This window comes from Bos indicus, chromosome X, assembly GCF_029378745.1.
Source record: "Bos indicus isolate NIAB-ARS_2022 breed Sahiwal x Tharparkar chromosome X, NIAB-ARS_B.indTharparkar_mat_pri_1.0, whole genome shotgun sequence".
Taxonomy (NCBI): Eukaryota; Metazoa; Chordata; class Mammalia; order Artiodactyla; family Bovidae; genus Bos; species Bos indicus.
Genome location: NC_091789.1, coordinates 74,488,731 through 74,510,771, shown reverse-complemented (window position 1 = coordinate 74,510,771; position 22,041 = coordinate 74,488,731). Strand labels below are relative to the sequence as shown.

At 37.4% G+C, this 22,041-nt stretch overlaps 1 protein-coding gene across 24 annotated transcripts in view; it reads right to left on the bottom strand.

The window, feature by feature from the left end:
* Positions 1 to 22,041, bottom strand: part of RPS6KA6 (ribosomal protein S6 kinase A6) — a 388,962-nt gene that overhangs the window by 3,187 nt on the left and 363,734 nt on the right. For 20 of the 24 annotated variants that reach the window (XM_070784482.1, XM_070784464.1, XM_070784463.1 and 17 more), the window contains one exon: positions 7,774 to 7,818. The exons of 3 other annotated variants lie outside the window; for them this stretch is intronic. In XM_070784482.1, coding sequence (XP_070640583.1) covers positions 7,774 to 7,818 — 45 coding nt within the window. Of the gene's footprint in view, positions 1 to 7,773; positions 7,819 to 18,906; positions 19,028 to 22,041 lie in introns of all 24 variants that reach the window. One more of the 24 variants, XM_070784468.1, reaches the window with a different exon arrangement.

Sequence of the window (22,041 nt, the reverse complement as noted above, 5' to 3'; positions counted from 1 at the left end):
ACATACTACATATCATTAAAGGTTTAAGTAAAATACATAATTTCCCATTTCCTTAAAACATGAAAGTATTGATAGTTTTGGAATCTGTTTAATTTGACCTGTCATTAGGGGAAAAAATCCTATTTACTGCATAGTTAACTGTTAAAAGAGAATTTTGAAACATACTTTTAAAAACAAAGCATATACTAATTTATAATTCTAAAATCAAGAAATATCAATTTAGTGAAAATGGAATGTCGTCAGTAAGGGAGAAGGAAAAGGTAAAGCAGCAGGAGCTACACTGGACTTCGCTTGACAGTCAAGCAGATAAAGGAACTATTGATCTTTGCTGGCAGTTTGGGCCCGAAAGTATAAGGTTATCTGTATACAGACACATATTCATAGAAGGGAGTGTCTCATGTTGATAATATACTCAGTAACTGATGGTTTCCTGTATAAAATACTAAAGAAAGCAAAATATAAACACAAGGTTAGCAGCTGACTGTTAGCATAGCAGTGGTCAGAATATCATGTTTTTCATTAAAGTAAATGTGAATATGCTTATTTTCTCTATGCTGTAATATAAACTTCTGTAGTAAAATCTCATAGTAAAATAAAATTTTAACTCTATTAAAAGATATAACATTTAAAATTAAACAATCTCTATCAAGCATCTCTTATAGAAAGGAGAATTAAACTCTCCTTAACAAGCATCTTCTAAAATAGAAACAAAAGCATTTGTTAAACTACTATCAATAGCAGAAGCAGTGAGAAACTAAAAACTATGTAGTAATACCAGAATATGAAGGATAGTGTAACTGATTGAAATTATGTAGAGGAGTAGAACAACCAATCAAAAATCTATTGGAAAAAGAATGTATGAACAGAAATAAATTTAAAAATAATATTAAAAAGAATACAATAGTGAATTATATAAATAAAACAGACAAATGAAAATCATAAAAATGATTAAAGTTCTAAGGACTTCTGATTCTGGCCAAGATGTAAAACTAGGAACTGAATTCACCCCCCCACCTCCACCTGAAACTCAGCTCCTCCAAAAAAAAATACCCATAAAATGTTAAGAAACAACAGTTTTCAAGAGATCAGATATTAGGCAATGAAGAAAGGTAATCCCTAAAAGATGGGAAACAAATCAAGTAAGCCCTATGATTGCTCTAGCTTAGAACCATGAAAAGAGTTTTCAGGATGTCAGGTAGGTAAGGAAAACTCAGGTAAAGTGTGGCAGATTCCCTGTGTTAAAGAGACAGAAGTAAGAATCAGGGGCAGAGAGAAAACCCTTGTGGGGGTCTCTTTCAGCTGTTTTCACTGCAAACCATATGTGGTTAAAAACAACAACAAAAGAAAACAGAAGTCATGGGAAGAAGCATATGCAAGGATTAGAGGGAAATGGGAGTCCATGCAGGGTGAGGGTACCTATTCCCACCAGTCAGACAGGAAAACCTCAAATTCATGAAGTATTTGTTAGAGAAACTGAAAGAAACCTGCTTGAGTTGTAGTGACTATTCCTAGATTAAACACTGCTCTGCTGCTGCTGAGTCACTTCAGTCGTGTCCGACTCTGTGCAATCCCATAGATGGCAGCCAACCAGGCTCCCCCGTCCCTGGGGTTCTCCAGGCAAGAACACTGGAGTGGGTTGCCATTTCCTTCTCCAATGCATGAAAGTGAAAAGAGAAAGTGAAGTCGCTCAGTCGTGTCCAACGCTCAGCAACCCCACGGACTGCAGCCTACCAGGCTCCTCTGCCCATGGGATTTTCCAGGCAAGAGTACTGGAGTGGGGTGCCATTGCCTTCTCTAGTCCTGCCTAAAATATCTTAAAAGGAAAACCCAGAAATAACACATTGTTTCCCCTAATTTAACTGCAGTCCAGAAAACAGTTAAAGATTAGTAATTCAAAAGCATTTAGCACTCACCAAGTTACAGTTCACTATGTTGTGCTTCTTATCCAAAATTATAAGGCATATAAGAGAAGGAAAATAGAACGTGTAATGAAAAGAAAAAAAATCAGTCAAAATTGACCCACAGCTGACATATATGTTCAAAAGTTGAGAGACATAGAAGATATAAAAACATATAAAACAAATGAAAACTAAAATGTGAGACAAAAAAAAAAAAAAAATGGACCAAATAAGATTAATGGCAAATTTAATATGGCAGGTAAAAAGATTGGTAAAGACACAGCAATAGACACTATAAAAAAAAAGTATAAAACAAAAAAGCAAAAGAGCAGAGCATCAGTGAAAAATTTTCACTGAAAAAGTACACAAACTGAATTTTCACTGAAAAAGTACACAAACTGAATTTTCAACTGAAAAAGTACACAAACGCAATTGGAGTCTCAGAAAGTAAGAGGGAAGAAAAGAATGTTTGAAGAAATAATGCTACTAAAATTACCAAATTTTATGGAAACTATGAAACCACAGATCTAAGAAGCTAAATGAACCTCAAGTACAAGAAATAAGGAAAATTACATCAAGGAACATCAAACCAAATTGCTCAAAACCCAAGACAGAGAAAACTTTAAAAACTGAGAAAAGAAGGCTTGTTACATATAATGAAACAAAGATAAAAATAAAAGCCCAATAGGCTGCCATATGCATCAAGCTGCCCTGAGATATGACCCTGCCCACCAGTGGTGGGGTGCCAGTCCTAGGTTTCCCCAGGTCCTGTAGACAGCCACCCTGGCCCCTGGTCCCACCCACTAGCAAGCCAGTACCAGCTCCAGGACCATTGGGGCTGAACAGCCAGTCATGCCAAGACAACAGTGAGCCATCAACAACCACATGACACGGCCTAGCAGCCAAGTGGGCTGGAAGCCAGCCTGGCTACCAGTATGCCCAGAGTAGGTGGTTTTATAATAAGAGAAGGACCCACAAAGCACACATATGGGTCATGTGTAGGATATATAGCTCTGGTGAATGGAGTGGAGTATGCTGATTGGCACCATAGGCTATCTGCTATGTAATTCCACTTTGTGAAGATGAGCAAACATAACCGACCTACTTAACAAATATAAATAGATACAGAGAACTGGGCAAAATGAGGAGACAAAGGAATATGCTCCAAACCAAAGAACAAGATAAAACTCAGAAGAACTAAACGGAGTAGAGTAGAGGAGAGAAATCTATCCAATAAAGCTTTCAAGGTAGTGATCATAAAAATGCTCAATGAACATGGGAGAGAATAATGGATGAACAGGGCAAGAAGTCTAACAAAGAGTTACAAAATATAAAGAAGAACCAAATGGAACTGAAGAATACAATAACTGGAAAACATAAAACTAGAAGGAACCAAGAGTACATCACATGATACAGAGAAACAGATAAGTGAACTGAAAGATAGAATAATAGAAACCACCTAAGCTGACCAGAGAAAAAGGAATTTAAGAAATGAGGATAACTTTTTGGAACAATACCAAGAGTAATAATATATGCATCATATGGGTCCCAGAATGAGAAGAGAGAAAGGCACAGATAATTTATTTGAAAAAATAATAGCTGAGAATGTCCCCTCCCTGAAAATGGAAATGGACACCCAGCACCAGGAAGCAACAGAGTCCAAAACAAGCTGAACCAGGAGAGACTTTCACCAAGCCTCACAATACCCAAAATGGCAAAATTATAGATGGAGAATCTTAAAAGTGGCAAGAGAAAAGCAACTAGATATACACAAGCGAATTCGTGTAAGACTTTCAGTTGACTTTTCAGCAGACCCTGCAAACCAGGAGTGACACAATATATTTAAAGTGATGAAAGGACAAAACACACAACCAAGACTACTATACCTAGCAAGGCTATCTTCAGATCTGAACTGGAGAGAATGTTTTACATAGAAGCAAGCACTAAAAGAATTCAGTACCACTAGACAGCTCTCCAAGAAATGCTAAAGGGATTTCTCTAAGTAGAAAAGATAAGACCCAAACTAGAAATATAATAATCACAGAAGGTACAATCTCACCAGTAAATGAAAACGTAAAGATTAATCACTTATAAAACTACAAGGAAGGTTAAAAGATAAAAGTGGTAAAATACGCACATAAACTAATTAAGAAATAAAAAACGCATGCAAAATATGATGTTTAAAAACATTAAATGTAAGAGGAGTAAAAATGCAGGGTTTTTAGATGAGTTCAAACTTAAGAGATCATCAACTGAAAACAATCATATATATTGTAAAATATAAATATCATGGTAAGAAAGCAAAAACGTGTAATAAATGACACAAACACATACACAGTGAGAGACAGAGATAGAAATAGAAAGGAATCCAAATATAACACTAATTATAGTCATCAAATCACAAGGGAAGAGAGCAAAAGATGAAGATAAAAGGACAAAAACAACCAGAAAAAAATTGACAAGAGAACAGTGAGTACATACCTACTGATAATTATTTAAAATGTAAGTGTTGCAATCAAAAGACATAGCAAGGGGCTGAATGACTAAAAAACGAGATCCATCTCTAAAAGACTCACTTCAGATGTAAACACTGACAAAAACTTAATGTGAAGGGATTAAAAAAAAGTTATTTTATCCAATTGGGAACAAAAGAAAGCTGGAAATTCCAGAAAGATGGCAGAGGAGCAGGCGGATGTGGAGTACATCTCTCTCCACAGATGCATCAGGAACACACCTTCAGATGCAGAAGATCTCACAGAACACCAGGTGAGAGCAGGCAGGAGTCCCTCACCACTAGAAAGGAATACACAGGTCCACACAAATCTCGGCAGGATGAAGGAAGGAAGGGAAAAAGAGGAGAGTGAGCAGGACTGGACCCGTATCCAGGGGGTGAAGGAACTGAAGCAGGGGTCAGATCCCCACATCAGGGCAATTGTTTGGGACAGAGGAAAAGCATTTGAGGCTGTGGGAGAGTGCAACAGCTGATCTACGACAGTCTGAATGGAGTGAGAACCACACAGACAATCCTTGTTGCAACACTAGATTCCCTGGACAGGGACCCAACTCCCCTGGAACACATGGTAGCGGGGAACTGGGGCATATGGACTGGAAACCAATCCCAGGGCAAAGACTGCTGTTGATTGTGGTGAGAAGGCCTGAGGGGAAGTAAAGGAGGGGATCATAGTGGGGAATGCCTTTGGAGGAAAGCTGGGCAGCCATGGAGGCAAAGTGATACTGCTGAGTAATGTGCAGACAGTGGAGCCATCAATGTAGCCTCTCTTCCCTCATATGCCAGTTCTGGCAGCTGACCAACAAAGACCCCAGAGAGGGTGGCCCTTTAAGTACTTGACAAACTGAGCAATAAAGATCCCAACCCAGGAGATCCTTGAGAGTCTGCTGCACCAAGCAACAGAGAAGGACCAACCAGGGAGGCCCTTGGAATGTCAGCTGCCAGAGGCTAGAAAAAGACTCTAATATTGCCACAGCTGCAGAACCTCAGGCTGCCAGTGTTCCTGCATACTTGGCACTAACAGGGTCCCTGTGATCCAAGTGCAGCACCACCTCCACATCTGGTCCTCACTAGGCAAGTAAGTCCTCCAAGGCAGCCTCAGGAACAAGCTCCTGTGGATGACTCACATGCAGAGGTGGGGATAAAACCACATTGAACCCTGGGGGCAGTATGGCTAAGGAAGAGGATCAAAAACCTTCCCACCAGCTGTACAAACTACAGATGAAATTCACACAATCAACTAGGGCAATGTGAGTTCCCACAGAAGAAAACCACTAGCTCTGGCAGCTGTGGACACTGGAGGCAATAACATACAGTGGTAGGTCCAGATTAGAGTCTGAGCTGTCCCCACAGCAGGCCCAGAGAGCAGCTCATTATCAGAGGATACTCTAGGGATGAGGAGGTGAACTTCGACTCACAGTGAGGGAAAGGACAGTCAGCTGTGAAAAATATTTATTCTTCTTCTTATATTTTGATTTGTTCTATAGTTGGTTCTGGATTTTTTCTTTTTTCTTATCTTTTGCTGTGGCTGTTGATTTTATTTTTACTATTAATTCTATTCAAGCTTTTGAAAACTTTTTTCAATCACACATTTTTTTTTCCATGTAACTTGTTTATTTGATTGTAACCTCACATATTCTCTACGTGCAGTAATCTTTTTTTTTTAATTTTATTTTATTTTTAAACTTTACAATATTGTATTAGTTTTGCCAAATATCAAAATGAATCCGCCACAGGTATACCCGTGTTCCCCATCCTGAACCCTCCTCCCTCCTCCCTCCCCTACCCTCCTCTGGGTCGTCCCAGTGCACCAGCCCCAAGCACCCAGTACCGTGCATCGAACCTGGACTGGCGACTCGTTTCATACATGATATTATACATGTTTCAATGCTATTCTCCCAAATCTCCCCACCCTCTCCCTCTCCCACAGAGTCCATAAGACTGATCTATACATCAGTGTCTCTTTTGCAGTCTCGTACACAGGGTTATTGTTACCATCTTTCTAAATTCCATATATATGTGTTAGTATACTGTATTGGTGTTTTTCTTTCTGGCTTACTTCACTCTGTATAATAGGTTCCAGTTTCATCCATCTCATTAGAACTGATTCAAATGTATTCTTTTTAATGGCTGAGTAATACTCCATTGTGTATATGTACCACAGCTTTCTTATCCATTCATCTGCTGATGGGCATCTAGGTTGCTTCCATGTCCTGGCTATTATAAACAGTGCTGCAATGAACATTGGGGTACATGTGTCTCTTTCCCTTCTGGTTTCCTTTATATACTTCTACTGCTATGTGGCTTTTTGCACTTCTGTGGACTTTTTTTATTCTTTTAAAATTTTTTGTTCTTGTTGTTTTTGTTTGCTTTTCTTATTGTTGATGTAGTTATTCTTATATATATATATATATATATATATATAAATCTTTTTATACACTTCTATTTAACACAGCTTTTCTACTGTTTTCTTTTCTTCCTTTTAATTCTTTATTTCACCACATTTGTTAGTTTGTTTTGTTTGCTTTATTCCCTAGTTGGCACTCTGCTTTGGTTTTGTTTTCTGGTTTGCATTTTAGTTTTATTTTTAATTGATCAATAACATTTTTGGTTTCCTTTGCTCGGCAGGTCACTCTCTTGTACTTTTTCTTTGGACTGTTTTGGTTTGGTGTGTGTGTGTGTACATGTGTATGTTTTCCTTTGTTTTTGTTATTATTTGTCTGATTTTGTATTTACCATTTGTCTGGGGTTTGTCTTCTGTTTCTTGTTTTTGTGTGTTTGTTTTAATCCCCTTTAATGCCATAACAAACAGATTATGAAATTTTGGTTCCCTAGCCAGAGATCAAGCCTGAGCCTTTGGAGAGGGAGTGCTGTCCACTACACTAGACTACCAGAGAACTCCTGATGCCAGGGAGTATTAATAAGTGAGAACTCCTATGAAGGCCTCCACCTGATAAGACTCGGCATCACCCAAATGCTGGAAGTACGCAGAGCAGGATGCCTCATGCAAACAAGGAAGACAAAAATACAAACTCAATCATCAGCAGACAGGCTTCCCACAAAACCCCCAAAACATAGCCCCTCACACAGCCTTGCTCATGAGAGGGAAAAAAAAAAAAAAAAAAAGCACATCTCCGCCCACCAGAATGCAGGCACAAGTCCCTCCCAACACAAAACCTACCCAAACTACTGGACCAATGTCACCCACTGAAAGCAGAGACCCAAAAGAAGAAGGAATATGACCCTAAAATTTGGGAAAAGGAGAACTCAGAAGAAGTTAGAAATAAAAATGAAAAGACAGAGAAAACTGAAGGAATAAGGGAAAAACTCACAAGACCAAATAAACAGAGGAAACAGGCAAACTACCTGAAAAACAATCCAGAGTGATGATAGTAAAGATGTTCCAGAACCCTGAAAACAGAATGGAGAAAATGCAAAAAACAATTAACACACTTTAACAAGGACCTAGAAGAAATAAAGAATAAACAAACAGAGAGGGACAATAAAATTACTGAAATCAAAACTACTCTAGAAGGATCAACAGCAGAATAACTGAGACAGAAGAATGGATAAGTGAGCTGGAAGACAGAATTGTGGAAGTAACTATGCTGAACAGAAGAATAAAGGTAAAAGAACGAAAGAATCAAAAGAATTGAGGATAGTTTCAGAGACTTCTGTGACAATATTAAATGGACCAACATTCGAATTATAGAGGTCTCAGAAGAAGAAGGGAAAAAGAAAGGGTCAGAAAAAATTTCTGGAGATTATAGTCAAAAACTTCCCTAACATAAGAAAGGAAGAAATGGTCAATCAAATCCAAGAAATACAGAGTCCCATACAGGATAAATACAAGGAAAAACATGTTGAGACACATACTAATCAAACTAACAAAGAAATAATACTAAAGGCAGGAAGGGGAATGCAACAAGCAACATGCAAGGGAAACCCCAAACGATTAACAGCTGATCTTTCAGCAGAAACTCTCGAGGCCAGAAGGAAATGGCAGGATATACTTAAAGTGAAAGTCACTCAGTCCTGTCCGAGTCTTTGTGACCCCATGGACTATACAGTTCATGGTATTCTCCAGGCTAGAATACTGGAGTGGATAGCCTTTCCCTTCTCCAGGGGATCTTCCCAACCCATGGATCTAAACCAGGTCTCCTGCATTGTAGGCGGATTCTTTACAAGCTGAGCCACGAGGGAAGCCCCTCATGGGGCTTAAAGTACTGAAACGGAAGAATCAACAAGCAAGATTATCCAGCAAAGATCTAATTAAAAATTCATGGAAACACCAACAGTTTTACAGACAAGTAAGGGTTAAGAGAAATTAGCACCACCAATCAGCTTTACAACAAATGTGAAAGGGACTTCTATAAGCAGGAAACACAAGAGAAGGAAAAGATATGCAAAAACAAACCAAAATCAATTAAGAAATAGCCAAGAGAAACATACATATCAGTAATTACTTTAAACGTAAATGGATTAAATACTCAAACCAAAAGACACAGACTGGCTGAATGGATATAAAAAAGACCCATATATATGCTGTCTACAAGAGACCCATTTCAGACCTAGAGACACATACAGACTGAAAGTGAGAGGATGGAAACAGATAGTCCATGCAAATGGAAATGAAAAGAAAATTGAAGTGGAAATTCTTATATCAGACACAATAGACTTTAAAATAAAGAATATAAGAGATAAGGAAGGACACTTCATAATGATCAAGATATCAATCCAAGAAGATGTAACAAGTGCAAATATTTATGCACCCAACACAGGAGCATACACTCATCAACACATAAGGAAAACACTAATAGACATAAAAGGGGAGATTGACAGTACCACAATAATAGCCTAGTATTATAGTGGGACTTTAACAACCCACTTAAACCATTTGACAGATCACCAAAACAGAAAAGTAACAAAGGAACACAAGCTTTAAATGACACATTAGACCAGATAGACTTACTAATTTCTTTAGGACATTACATTCAAATGAAAAGAATATACTCTTTTTTCAAGTATACCTGGAACATTCTCCAGGATAGATCACATTTTGTATCACAAGTCAAGCATCAGCAGATTTAAGAAAATTGAAATTATATGAAGCATCTTTTTAGAACACAATGCTATGACACAAAATATTACAGGGAAAAAAAAAAAAAACACTGAAAAAAAAAAAAGGACACACGAGGTTAAGCAATACTTTTTTTTTTTTTTTAATTTATAACAGTGAACAGGCTACTGAAGAAATTTAAAAGGGAAATCACAAACTTCTTAGAAATAAATTACAATGAAAACATGAGGATTCAAAATCTATCAGTTCAGTTCAGTTTAGCCGCTCCATCATGTCCGACTCTTTGTGACCCCTTGGAGTGCAGCACCCAGGCCTCCCTGTCCATCACTGACTCCTGGAGTTTACTCAAACTCATGTCCATTGAGTTGGTGATGCCATAAAACCATCTCATTCTCTGTCGTCCCCTTCTCCTCTTGCCTTCAATCTTTCCCAGCATCAGGGTCTTTTCAAATGAGTCAGTTCTTCACATCAGGTGGCCAAAGTATTGGAGTTTGAGCTTCAGCATCAGTCCTTCCAATGAATATTCATGACTGATTTCCTTTAGGATGGACTGGTTGGATCTCCTTGCAGTCCAATGAATTCTAAAGTCTTCTCCAACACCACAGTTCAAAAGCATCAATTCTTCAGTGCCCAGCTTTCTTTATAATCCAACTCTCACATCCATACATGACTACTGGAAAAACCATAGCTTTGACTACACAGACCAAACCATAGCTTTGACTACACAGACCTTCGTTGGCAAAGTAATGTCTCTGCTATGCTCTTTAGGTTGGTCATAATTTTTTTTTCCAAGGAGCAAGTGTCTTTTACTTTCATGGCTGTAGTCACCATCTGCAGTGATTTTGGCCACCCAAAAATAAAGTCTGTCACTGTTTCCATTGTTTCCCCATCTATTTGCCATGAAGTGATGGGATGAAATGCCATCATCTTAGTTTTCTGAATGTTGGCTTAAAAAAGATAACTTCTTCACTCTCTTCTTTCACTTTCATCAAGAGACTCTTTAGTTCTTCGCTTTCTGCCATAAGGGTGGTGTTATCTGCATATCTGAGGTTACTGATATTTCTCCTGGCAATCTTGATTCCAGGGTGTGCTTCATGCTGCCCAGTGTTTTTCATGATGTACTCTGCATATAAGTTAAAAAAGCACAGCCTTGACATACTCTTTTCCCAATATGGAACCAGTCTGTTGTTTCATGTCCAGTTCTAACTGTTGCTTCCTGACCTGCATACAGATTTCTCAAGATGCAAGTCAGGTGGTCTGGTATTCCCATCTCTTGAAGAATTTTCCAGTTTGTGGTGATCCACACAGTCAAAGGCTTTGGCATAGTCAATAAAGCAGAAATAGATGTTTTTCTGGAACTCTCTTGCTTTTTCGATGATCCAGCAGATGTTGGCAATTTGATCTCTGGTTCCTCTGCCTTTTCTAAATCCAGCTTGAACATCTGGAATTTCATGGTTCATGTACTGTTGAAGCCTGGCTTGGAGAATTTTGAGCATTACTTTGCTAGCGTGTGAGATGAGTGCAATTGTGCAGTAGTTTGAGCATTCTTTGGCATTTCCCTTCTTTGGGACTGGAATGAAAACGGACCTTTTCCAGTCTTGTGGCCACTGCTGAGTTTTCCAAATTTGCTGGCATACTGAGTTTAGCACTTTAACAGCATCATCTTTTAGGATTTGAAATAGCTCAACAGAAATTCCATCACCTCTACTAGCTTTGTTTGTAGTGATGCTTCGTAAGGCCCACTTGACTTCGTTTTCCAGGATCTGGCTCTAGGTGAGTGATCATACCATCGTGATTATCTGGGTCATGATCATCTTTTTTGTATAGTTCTTCTGTGTATTCTTGCCAGCTCTTCTTAATATCTTCTGCTTCTGTTAGGCCGATACCATTTCTGCCCTTTATTGTGCCTATCTTTGCATGAAATGTTCCCTTGGTATCTCTGATTTTCTTGAAGAGATCTCTAGTCTTTCCCATTCTATTGTTTTCCTCTATTTCTTTACACTGATCACTGAGGAAACCTTTCTTATCTCTCCTTGCTATTCTTTGGAACTCTGCATTCAAGTGGGTATATCTTTCCTTTCTCTCCTTTGCTTCTCTTATTTTCACAGCTATTTGTAAGGCCTCCTCAGACAACTATTTTGCCTTTTTGCATTTCTTTTTCTTGGGGATGGTCTTGATATCTGCCTCCTTTTACAATGTCAGGAACCTCCATCCATAGTTCTTCAGGCACTCTATCAGATCTAATCCCTTGAATCTATATTTCACTTCCAGTGTATAACTGTAATGGATTTGATTTAGGTCATACTGGAATGGTTTAGTGGTTTTCCTTACTTTCTTCAATTTAAGTCTGAATTTGGCAGTAAGGACCCAGGAATCAAAATCAAAAGCATAAAATGACAAACCATTAGCTAGACTCATCAAGTAAAAAGGGAGAACAATCAAGTCAACAAAATTAGAGACAAAAAAGAGGTTAATGAGACAACGCAGTCATATAAATGATCATAAGAAATTATTACAAGCAAATATATGCTAATAACATGGACAACCTGGAAGAAATGAAAAGATTCTTAGAAAAGTTCAACTTTCTAAGACTGAACTGGGAAGAAATAGAAACTATGAATAAGCCAATCACAAGCACTGAAAGTGAAACTGTGATAAATAAATCTTCCCCAAAAGAAAAGCCCAGGGCCAGATTGCTTCACAGGTGATTTCTATCAAGCATTAAAGAAGCGCTATCACCTGTTCTGAAACACTTCCAAAAAATTCCAGAGGAAGGCACACTTCCAAACTCATTCTCCAAGGCCACCATCACCCTGGTACCAAAATCAGACAGAGAAATCACATAAAAATAAAATTACAGGCCAATATCACTGATTAACATAGATGCAAAAGAGCTCAACAAAATTCTAGCAAACAGAATTCAATAACACATTATAAAGATCTTACACTATGATTAAATCAGGTTTATCCCAGGGATTCAAGGATTCTTCAAATACAAATCAATCAATGTGATACATCATATTAACAAACTGAAAGATAAAGGCCATAGTAGTATCCCAAAAGACACAGAAAAAGTTTTCAAGAAATTTCAGCACTCATTTATGATTAAAAACTCTTCAAAAATGGGCACAGAAGTAACCTACCTCAACATAATAAAGGTTATATATGATAAACCCACAGCAAACATTATTTCCAATGGTGAAAACTCAAACCATTTCCTCTAATATCAGGAAAAAGAAAAGGGTGCCACTCTCCACTATTAATAACCAAGTTTTAGAAGTCCTCACTAAGGCAATCAGAAAATAATAAAAAATAAAAGGAATCCAGATTGGAAAAGAAGATGTAGAACTCTCCCTGTTTGCAGATGATATGATACTATACATAGAAAAACCTAAAGATACTACCAGAAAATTACTAGAACTAATCAGTGAATTTAGTAAAGCCACAGGATACAAAAGCAATACATAGAAATCACTTGTATACCTATGCACAAAAAGTGAGAAAGGAAATTAAGGAATCAATTCCATTTACCACTGCAACAAAAACAATAAAATACCTAGTAATAAACCTACCTAATGAGGCAAAAGAGCTCTACACAGATTATTACAAGACATTGATGAAAGAAATCAAAGATGACATAAACAGATGGAGAGATATTCCATGTTCCTGGATTGGAAGAATAAATGTTGTGGAAATGACAATACTACCCCATGCAATCTACAGATTCAATGCAATCCCTACCAAACTACCAACAGCATTTTTCACAGACCTAGATGAAAATATTTCACAATTTGTATGGAAACACAAAGACCCCGAATAGCCAAAGGAATCTTAAGAAAGAAGAATGGAGCTGGAGGAATCAACTTTCCTTATTTCAGACTATACTACAAAGTTACAGTCATCAAGACAGTATGGTACTGGCACAAAAACAGAAATAACGACCAGTGGAACAAGACAGAACACCAGGACATAAACCCATGCACCTACAGACAACTTATTTTTGACAAGGGAGCAAGAATATACAATGGATAAGGTAAGATCTCTTCAATACGTGTTGCTGGGTAAACTGGACAACCATGTGATATGAATGATATCAAAATATCAAAAGAATGATATCAGAATCCTTCCTAAGAAGATACACAAAGACAAACTGAAAATGGATTAAAGACCTAAATGTAAGACCAGCCTATCAGACACTCCTAAAGGAGGACATTCTTTAAGGTAGAATAGGCTGTGACATACATCACAGCACGATCTTCTATGATCTACCTCCTAGAGTAATGAAAATGACAACAAAAATAAACAAGTGGAACTGAATTAACCTTAAAAGCTTCAGCACAGCAAAAGAAACTAAACAAAGTGAAAAAGAAAACCCTCAAAATGGGAGAAAATAATTGTAAATGAAACAACTGACAGAGGATTAGTTTTCAAAATATACAAGCAGCTCATGCAGTTCAATACCAGAAAAACAAGAAACCCAATTAAAAAGTGGGCAAAATATGTATACAGACATTTTTCCAAAGAAGACATAAAGATGGCTAATAAAGACATGAAATGATCCTTAACAACTCTCATTATTAGAGAAATGCAAATTAAAACTACAATGAGGTATCACCTCAGACCAGTCAAAATGGCCATCATCAAAAAATCTACAAACAATAAATGCTGGAAAGAGTATGGAGAAAAGAGAACCCTCTTGCATTGTTGGTGGGAGTGTAAACTGATACAGCTGCTAGAAAGGACAGTATGGAGATTCCTTAAAAAACTAGGAATAAAACCATCACCTGACCCAACAATCTTACTACTAGGCATATACCCTGAGAAAACCATAAATGAAAAAGGCACATGTACCCCACTGTTCATTGCAGCACTATTTGCAATAGCTAGGACATGGAAGCAACCCAGATGTCCATCAACAGATGAATGGTAAAGAAGCTGTATCATATATACACAAAGAAATACTACTCAGCCATAAAAAGGAATGCATTTGAGTCAGTTTTAATGAGGCAGACGAAACTAGAGCCTCTTATACAAAGTTAAGTAAGCCGGAAAGAGTAAAATTTTGTATACTAATGCATATATATGGAATTTAGAAAGATGGTACTGATGAACATATTTGAAAAGCAGCAATGGAGATGCAGACTTATAGAACAGATTTGTTGACACAGAGCAGGGAAGGAGAGGGTGGGACAAATGGAGAGAGTAGCAGGGAAACATATACATTATGATACGTAAAATAAATAGCCAGTGGGAATTTGCTGTATGACTCAGGGAGCTCAAATTGGCATGCTGTGATAACCTAGAGGGGTGGAATGGAGGTTCAAGAGAGAGAGGACATATGTATATCTATGGCTGATTCATGTCGATTTATGGCAGAAACCAACACAATATTGTAAAGCAATTATTTAAATTAAAAATAATTAAAACTTCAAAATTAAAAAAAAAAGACCTAAGTTCTAATAAGTGCAAAAACTGTACTATTGATGAATCTTTTGAAAACAAAATTAGAAATGTAAAATAACTAGTGCCATTAGCCTCTGAGGGCCTTGAAAATGTAAAAAGTCTTTAAGAACAGGCTAGAGTCCATGGGGTCACAAAGAGTTGGACACAACTTAAACGACTTAGTATACACACACGAAAACAACTATAAAAAAAAAAAACCCATGTGGAGTCTAAACAACATGCACTAAACAACCAAGAGATCATTGAGGGAGTAAAAACATAACTAGAGACAAAGGAAAACAAAAACACAATCAACAATTCATAATCTACGGGCTATAAGGACAGCAGTTAGTAGAGGGAAGTGTATAGTGATCCACGTGTAGAAAAGCAAGCAATAAAAATGGCAAACAATCTACCCATTTAGAAGGATTAGAAAAGGTAGAAATGAACAAATTCTTAGAAAGGTACAACCTTCTGAGACTGAACCAGGAAGAAAAGGAAGAAATAGAAAATATGAAGATATCAATTACATGTGTAGAATCTGTTATTTAAAAACTCTCAACAAAATAGCAGTGATATTTTTCAAAGAACTAGAACAAATGATGGCAGCAGGGGTGTAGCTCAGTGGTAGAGCACATGCTTAGCATACACAAGGCCCCAGGTTCAATTCCCAGCATCTCCATTTAGGAGTTCTCCCTTACTGGGGGCCACTGGAAGAGACATTTAAAAACTCCCAACAAAATGTCCATGGTATTTTTCAAAGAACTAGAACAAATGATACTACTAAAATTAATATGGAATCATAAAAGATCCAGAATTGCCAAAGCAATCCTGAGGAAAAAGAACAAAGCAGGAGGCATAATCAACCTTCTCAGACTTCAGACAATACTACAAAGCTACAGTAATCAAAATATCATGGTACTGGCACAAAAACAGACATACAGATCAGTAGGACAGAACAGAAAGCACAGAAACCAATCCATATACCTATGGAAAATTAATCTTTGACCAAAGAGTTAAGAATATACAGTGGGGCAAAGACAGTCTCCACAGCAAGTGATGTTGGGAAAGCTAGACAGTCGCACATAAATCAATGAAGTTAGAACACACCCTCACACCATACACATATATAAACTCAAAATGGCTTAAAGAATAAATATAAGACAAAACACCATAAAACTCCTTGATGAGAACATAGGCAAAACATTCTATGGCATAAATTGTACCAGTGTTTTCATAGGTCAGTCTCCCAAGGCAACAGAAATAAAAGCAAAATTACATGCATATGACCTAAACAAACTTATAACCTTTTACATAGCAAAGGAAACCCTAAAAAAATTAAAAATAAATAAAAGACAACCTATGGACTGGAAGAAAATATTTGCATATGATGTGGCCCAAAAGGCTTTAATTTCTAAAATATACAAACAGCTCCTACAATTTAGTAACAAAACAAATAACTCAAATGGAAAATGGGAAGAACACCTAAATACAGTGGTTCACAACATTTTTGGCACCAGGGATTGATTTCATGGAAGACAATTTTTCTACAGACGAGGGGTGGGAAGGATGGTTTGGGGATGATTTAAGTGCATTACATTTTTTGGTGCTTTATTTCTAATCTAATGCTGCAGATGATCTGACAGGAGGTACCAGTCCGAGGTCTGGAGGTTGGGCACTCCTGCTTAAATAGAAATTTCTCCAAAGAAGATATGAAGATGGCCAAAAGGCACAAAAAAGATGCTCACCATCACTAATTATTAGATAAATGCAAATCAAAACTATAATGAGGTGTCACCTCAAACCAGTTGGAATTTAAAAGTCTAAAAATAATAAATCCTAGAGAGGGTGTGGAAAAAAGAGAACCCTTATGCTGCTAATGAGAATTTAAATTGGTGTAGCCATGATGGAAAACAGTACAAAGGTACTCAGAAAACTAAAAATAGGGGTGCCATATGATTCAGCAATCCTGGGCAAATACCCAAACAAAAGTATAACTCAAAAAGATACATTCACTTCTATGTTCATAATAGCACTATTTAAAATATCCAAGACAGGGAAGCAACCTAAGTGTCCATCAATAGGTGAATGGGTAAAGAAATAGTGGTATATATACACAGCAAAATATTACTCAGCCATAAAAAGAATGAAATATGCCAACTGCAGCAACATGGATGGTCCTAGAGATTATCATGCTGAGTGAACTAAAGAGAAAGATAAACATCACATGATATCACTTACATGTGGAATCTAAAATAACAAAAGAAATTAACATACCCACGAAAAAGATACGACTCACAAATATAGAGACTTCTGGTTTCCAAAGTAGGTGGGGCAGGGGAGGGAAGGATTGGGAGTTTGGGATTAACAAATGCAAACTACTGTAAACAAAATGGAAAAACAAGGTTCTATACAGCACAGGGAACTTCCTAGGAACTTCGCTGGTGGTCCAGTGGTTGAGAATCTGCTTGCCAATGCATGGGACACAGGTTTGATCTTTGCTCTGGGACAATTCGACATGCCACAGAGCAACTTAATCAACGTGCCACAACTACCGAGCTTATACATTCTAAAGCCTCTGCTCTGCAGCAACAAAAGCCACTGCAAAGAGAAGCCCATGCACCACAACTAGAGAGTAGCCCCCACTCACTGCAACTAGAGAAAGCCTGCATGCAACAATGAAGACCCAGCAGAGCCATAAATAAATATTTTTAAAAATCCTAAAGAGGCTACCAGAAAATAACTAGATCTCATCAATGAATTTGGTAAAGCTGTATAATATAAAATTAATATAAAGAAATCTCTTGCATTCCTATATAATAACAACAGAATATCAGAAAGAGAAATCAAGGAAATAATCTCATTGGCCATCACATGAAAAATAATAAAATATCTAGGAGTAAACCTACCTAAGGAGGCAAAAACCTGTACTCCAATAACTATAAGAAATTGTTGAAAGAAATGGAAGATGACACAAACGGATGGAAGGATATACAACGTTCTTAGAATGAATCAATACTTTGAAAATGACTATACTACCCAAGGCAATCTGTAGAGTCAATGCAATCCATATCAAATTACCAATGGCATTTTTCACAGAACTAGAACAAAAAATTTTTAAATTTGTATGAAAACACAAAAGACCCCGAACAGCTCAAACCATCTTAACGGATCTGAAGCAATAACATGTCCTGACTTCAGGCTATACTACAATGCTATAATCTTCAAAAAACTATGGTATGGGCACAGAAATGGACATATACTGGGTTTGCCAAAAAGTTCCTTGGGATTTTTCCGTAAGATGATTCTAGTTGTACTTAGTTGTTTTTAACTTCACTTGAAACAATTTTATTAGATTGTATTGCACAAGCTTTCATATTACCAAGCTTTAAAAAATTTGGTGAATTTTTTTATAGCCATTTTAATATTGAAGAGGAGAGAAAGAAAAAAAATATTTTTGGCATATTAGGCTTTACACTTTAAAGAATGGTAAAAATGCAACAGAAACTCAAAAAAAAAAAAAGATTGGTGCAGTGTATAGAGATGGTAATGTGATTGAACACATCCAAAGTGGCATGTGAAGTTCTGTGCTGGAGGTTTCTTGCTGGACGATGCCCCACAGTCAGGTAGACCAGTTTAAGTTGATATCAAACAAACTGAGACATTAATTGACAACGAGCAACATTATACCACATGTGAGAGAGCCAACACACTCAAAATATCCAATAAGTGTTGAAAATCACTTGTACAAGCTTGGTTATATTAATTGCCTGACGTTTGGGTTCCACATAAGTTAAATAAATACAAAAAAAAGAGACCCTTCTTGGCCTTATTTCCACATGTGATTCCCTACTGAAACATAATGAAAATGTTGCATTTTAAAAATAAATTGTGACAGGTGATGAAAAGTGGATACTTTACAATAAAGTAGAACAGGAGACTGCGGGGCAAGTGAAATGACCCACCACCAACCATACCAAAGGCCCACTTTCATCCAAAGAAGGTGATGAAGGGAGTCCTCTATTATGAGCTCCTTCCAGAAAACCAAATAATTAATTCCAATAAGTACTGTTTCCAATGAAGCCAAATGAAAATCACCTGTAATCAATCAACAGAAAACATATAATCTTCCATTAGGATAATGAAAGATGCATGCTTCTTTGATGACCAGGCAAAACCCATTATAGTTTGTCTGGGAAGTTCTGATTCATGCCAGAGAAGGCAATGGCACCCCACTCCAGTACTCTTGTCTGGAAAATCCCATGGACGGAGGAGCCTGGTGGGCTGCAGTCCATGGGGTCATGAAAAGTCAGACACGACTGAGCGACTTCACTTTCACTTTTCACTTTCCTGCATTGGAGAAGGAAATGGCAACCTACTCCAGTGTTCTTGCCTGGAGAATCCCAGGGATGGGGGTGCCTGGTGGGCTGCTGTCTATGGGGTCTCACAGAGTCAGACACGACTGAAGCGACGTAGCAGCAGCAGCAGTGGAACAAAGCAATGAATATGTTGTTCAATAAAGTTCTTGGTGAAAATGAAAAATATATCTTTTATTTTTACTTTAAAAATGAAGGAACTTTTTGGCCAATCCAATAATAGATCAATGGAATAAGATAGCCTGGGAATAAACATGCACATCTATGGTTAATTAATCATGACAAGGGAAGCAAGAGTATAGAATGGAGAAAAGACAGTCTCTTTAATAAGTGGTGCTGGGAAAAAAGGACAACGATATTCTTTTCATGTAAAATAACAAAATTAGGACATTTTCAAACAATATATATAAAAATAAACTCAAAATGGATGAAAGATCTAAACGTAAGACTGGATACCATAAAACTCTTTGAGGAAAACAGGCAGAACACTCTTTTACATAAATTGCAGCAATTTTTTTTGGATCTATCTACTAGAGTAATGGAAATAAAACCAAAAATAAACAAATGGGACCTAATGAAACTTAAAAGCTTTTGTACAGCAAAGGAAGACATAAACAAAACAAGAAGACAAACTATGGACTGAGAAGAAAATATCTGCAAATGATGTGACTGGCATGGGATTACTCTCTGAAATAAACAAACAGCTAAATATCAAAAATGCAAACAATGCAATCAGTAAATGGGTGGAATATCTATAGAGACATTTCTCCAAAGGAGACATTCAGATGTCCAACAGGCACATGAAAAGATGATCAATATTGCTAAGTATCAGAGGAAATAAACATCAAAACTATAATGAGGTATCACCTGACACCAGTCAGAACGGTCAACAAAAAGTCTACGAATAATAAATGCTGGAGAGGGTGTGGAGTAAAGGAAACCATCCTACACTGTTGTTGGGAATGTAAACTGATGCAGCCGTAATGGAGAACAGTATGGAGGATTCTCATAAAAACTAACAATTAGTATTGCCATATTATCCAGCAATCCCACTAGTGGGCATATATCAGGAGAAAACCTAATTTGAAAAGATACATTCACCTCAGTGTTCACTACAGCATTATTTAATGTAATAGCCAAGACATGGGAATAACCTAAAGGTCCATTGACAGATGCATGGATATGGATGTTGTGATACACACACACACACACACACACACACACACACACACACACACACATATACACATAATGAAATACTACTCAGCCACGGAAAAGAATGAAATAATGCCATTTGCAGTAACACAGATGGAATGAGAGATTATCATACTAAGTGAAGTAAATCAGACAGAAAAATACAAATATCATATCATTTATGTGTGGAATCTAAAAAATACAAATGAATTTATTTACAAAATAGACTCACAAACATAGAAAACAAACATGGTTACCAAAGGAGAAAGGTTGGGGGGAGGGACCAACTGTGAGTTTTTGAGTAACATATATATACTACTAAATATATATGATTTTTCCAGTAGTCATGTATGGATGTGAGGGATGGACCATAAAGAAAGCTGAGCACCGAAGAATTGATGCTTTTGAACTGTGGTGTTGGAGAATACTCTTGAGAGTCCCTTGGACTGCAAGGAGATCAAACCAGTCAATCCTAAGGGAAATCAGTCCTGAATGTTCATTGGAAGGATGGATGCTGAAGCTGTAGCTCCAATACTTTGTCCGCTTGATGTGAAAAACTGACTCATTGGAAAACACTCTGGTGATGGTGAAGACTGAAGGCCGGAGGAGAAGGGGATGACGGAGGATGAGGTGGTTGGATGGCATCACTGACTTGATGGATATGAGTTTGAGCAAGCTCTGGGAATTGGTGATGGACAGGGAAGCCTGGGGTTCTGCAGTCCATGGGAATGCAAAGAGTCAGATATGACTGAGTGACTCAACTGAACTGATTTATAAAATAGATAAACATAAGGACCAACTTTATAGCACAATGAATTATACTAAATATTTTGTAACAACCTATATGGGAAAATAATTTATAAAGAATAAATACACGTATATGTTTATGTAGAACTGAGTCCCTTTGCTGTTCACGTAAATCTAATCTAAAATTGTAAATCAACTGTATCTGAATTTAAAAAAGGAATAAAACATCCAAATTGCAAGAGGAGTAAAATTGTCATTACTTACAGATGCTGCTGCTGCTGCTAAGTCACTTCAGTCGTGTCCGACTCTGTGTGACCCCACAGATGGCAGCCCACCAGGGTCCCCCGTCCCTGGGATTCTCCAGGCAAGAACACTGGAGTAGGCTGCCATTTCCTTCTCCAGTGCGTGAAAGTGAAAAGTGAAAGTGAAGTCACTCAGTCGTGTCCGACTCTTAGTGACCCCATGGACTGCAGCCCCCCAGGCTCCTCTGTCCATGGGATTTTCCAGGCAAGAGTACTGGAGTGGGGTGCCATAGCCTTCTCCAACTTGCAGATGACATGACATTAAATGGAGAAAACTTATAAATGCTACCAGAACTAGCAAATAAGTTTATTAGTAAAGTTGCAGCATCCAAGATTAATATACAGAAATCTGCTGCTTTTCTATACATTAATAATAATAATCATTTAGAAAGAAGAAGAAATAAAATATTCCAATTTAAAATCACATTAAAAAGAATAAAATGTCTAGGAATAAACTTAACCAGGGAGGTGAAAGATCTATACTCTGAAAAGT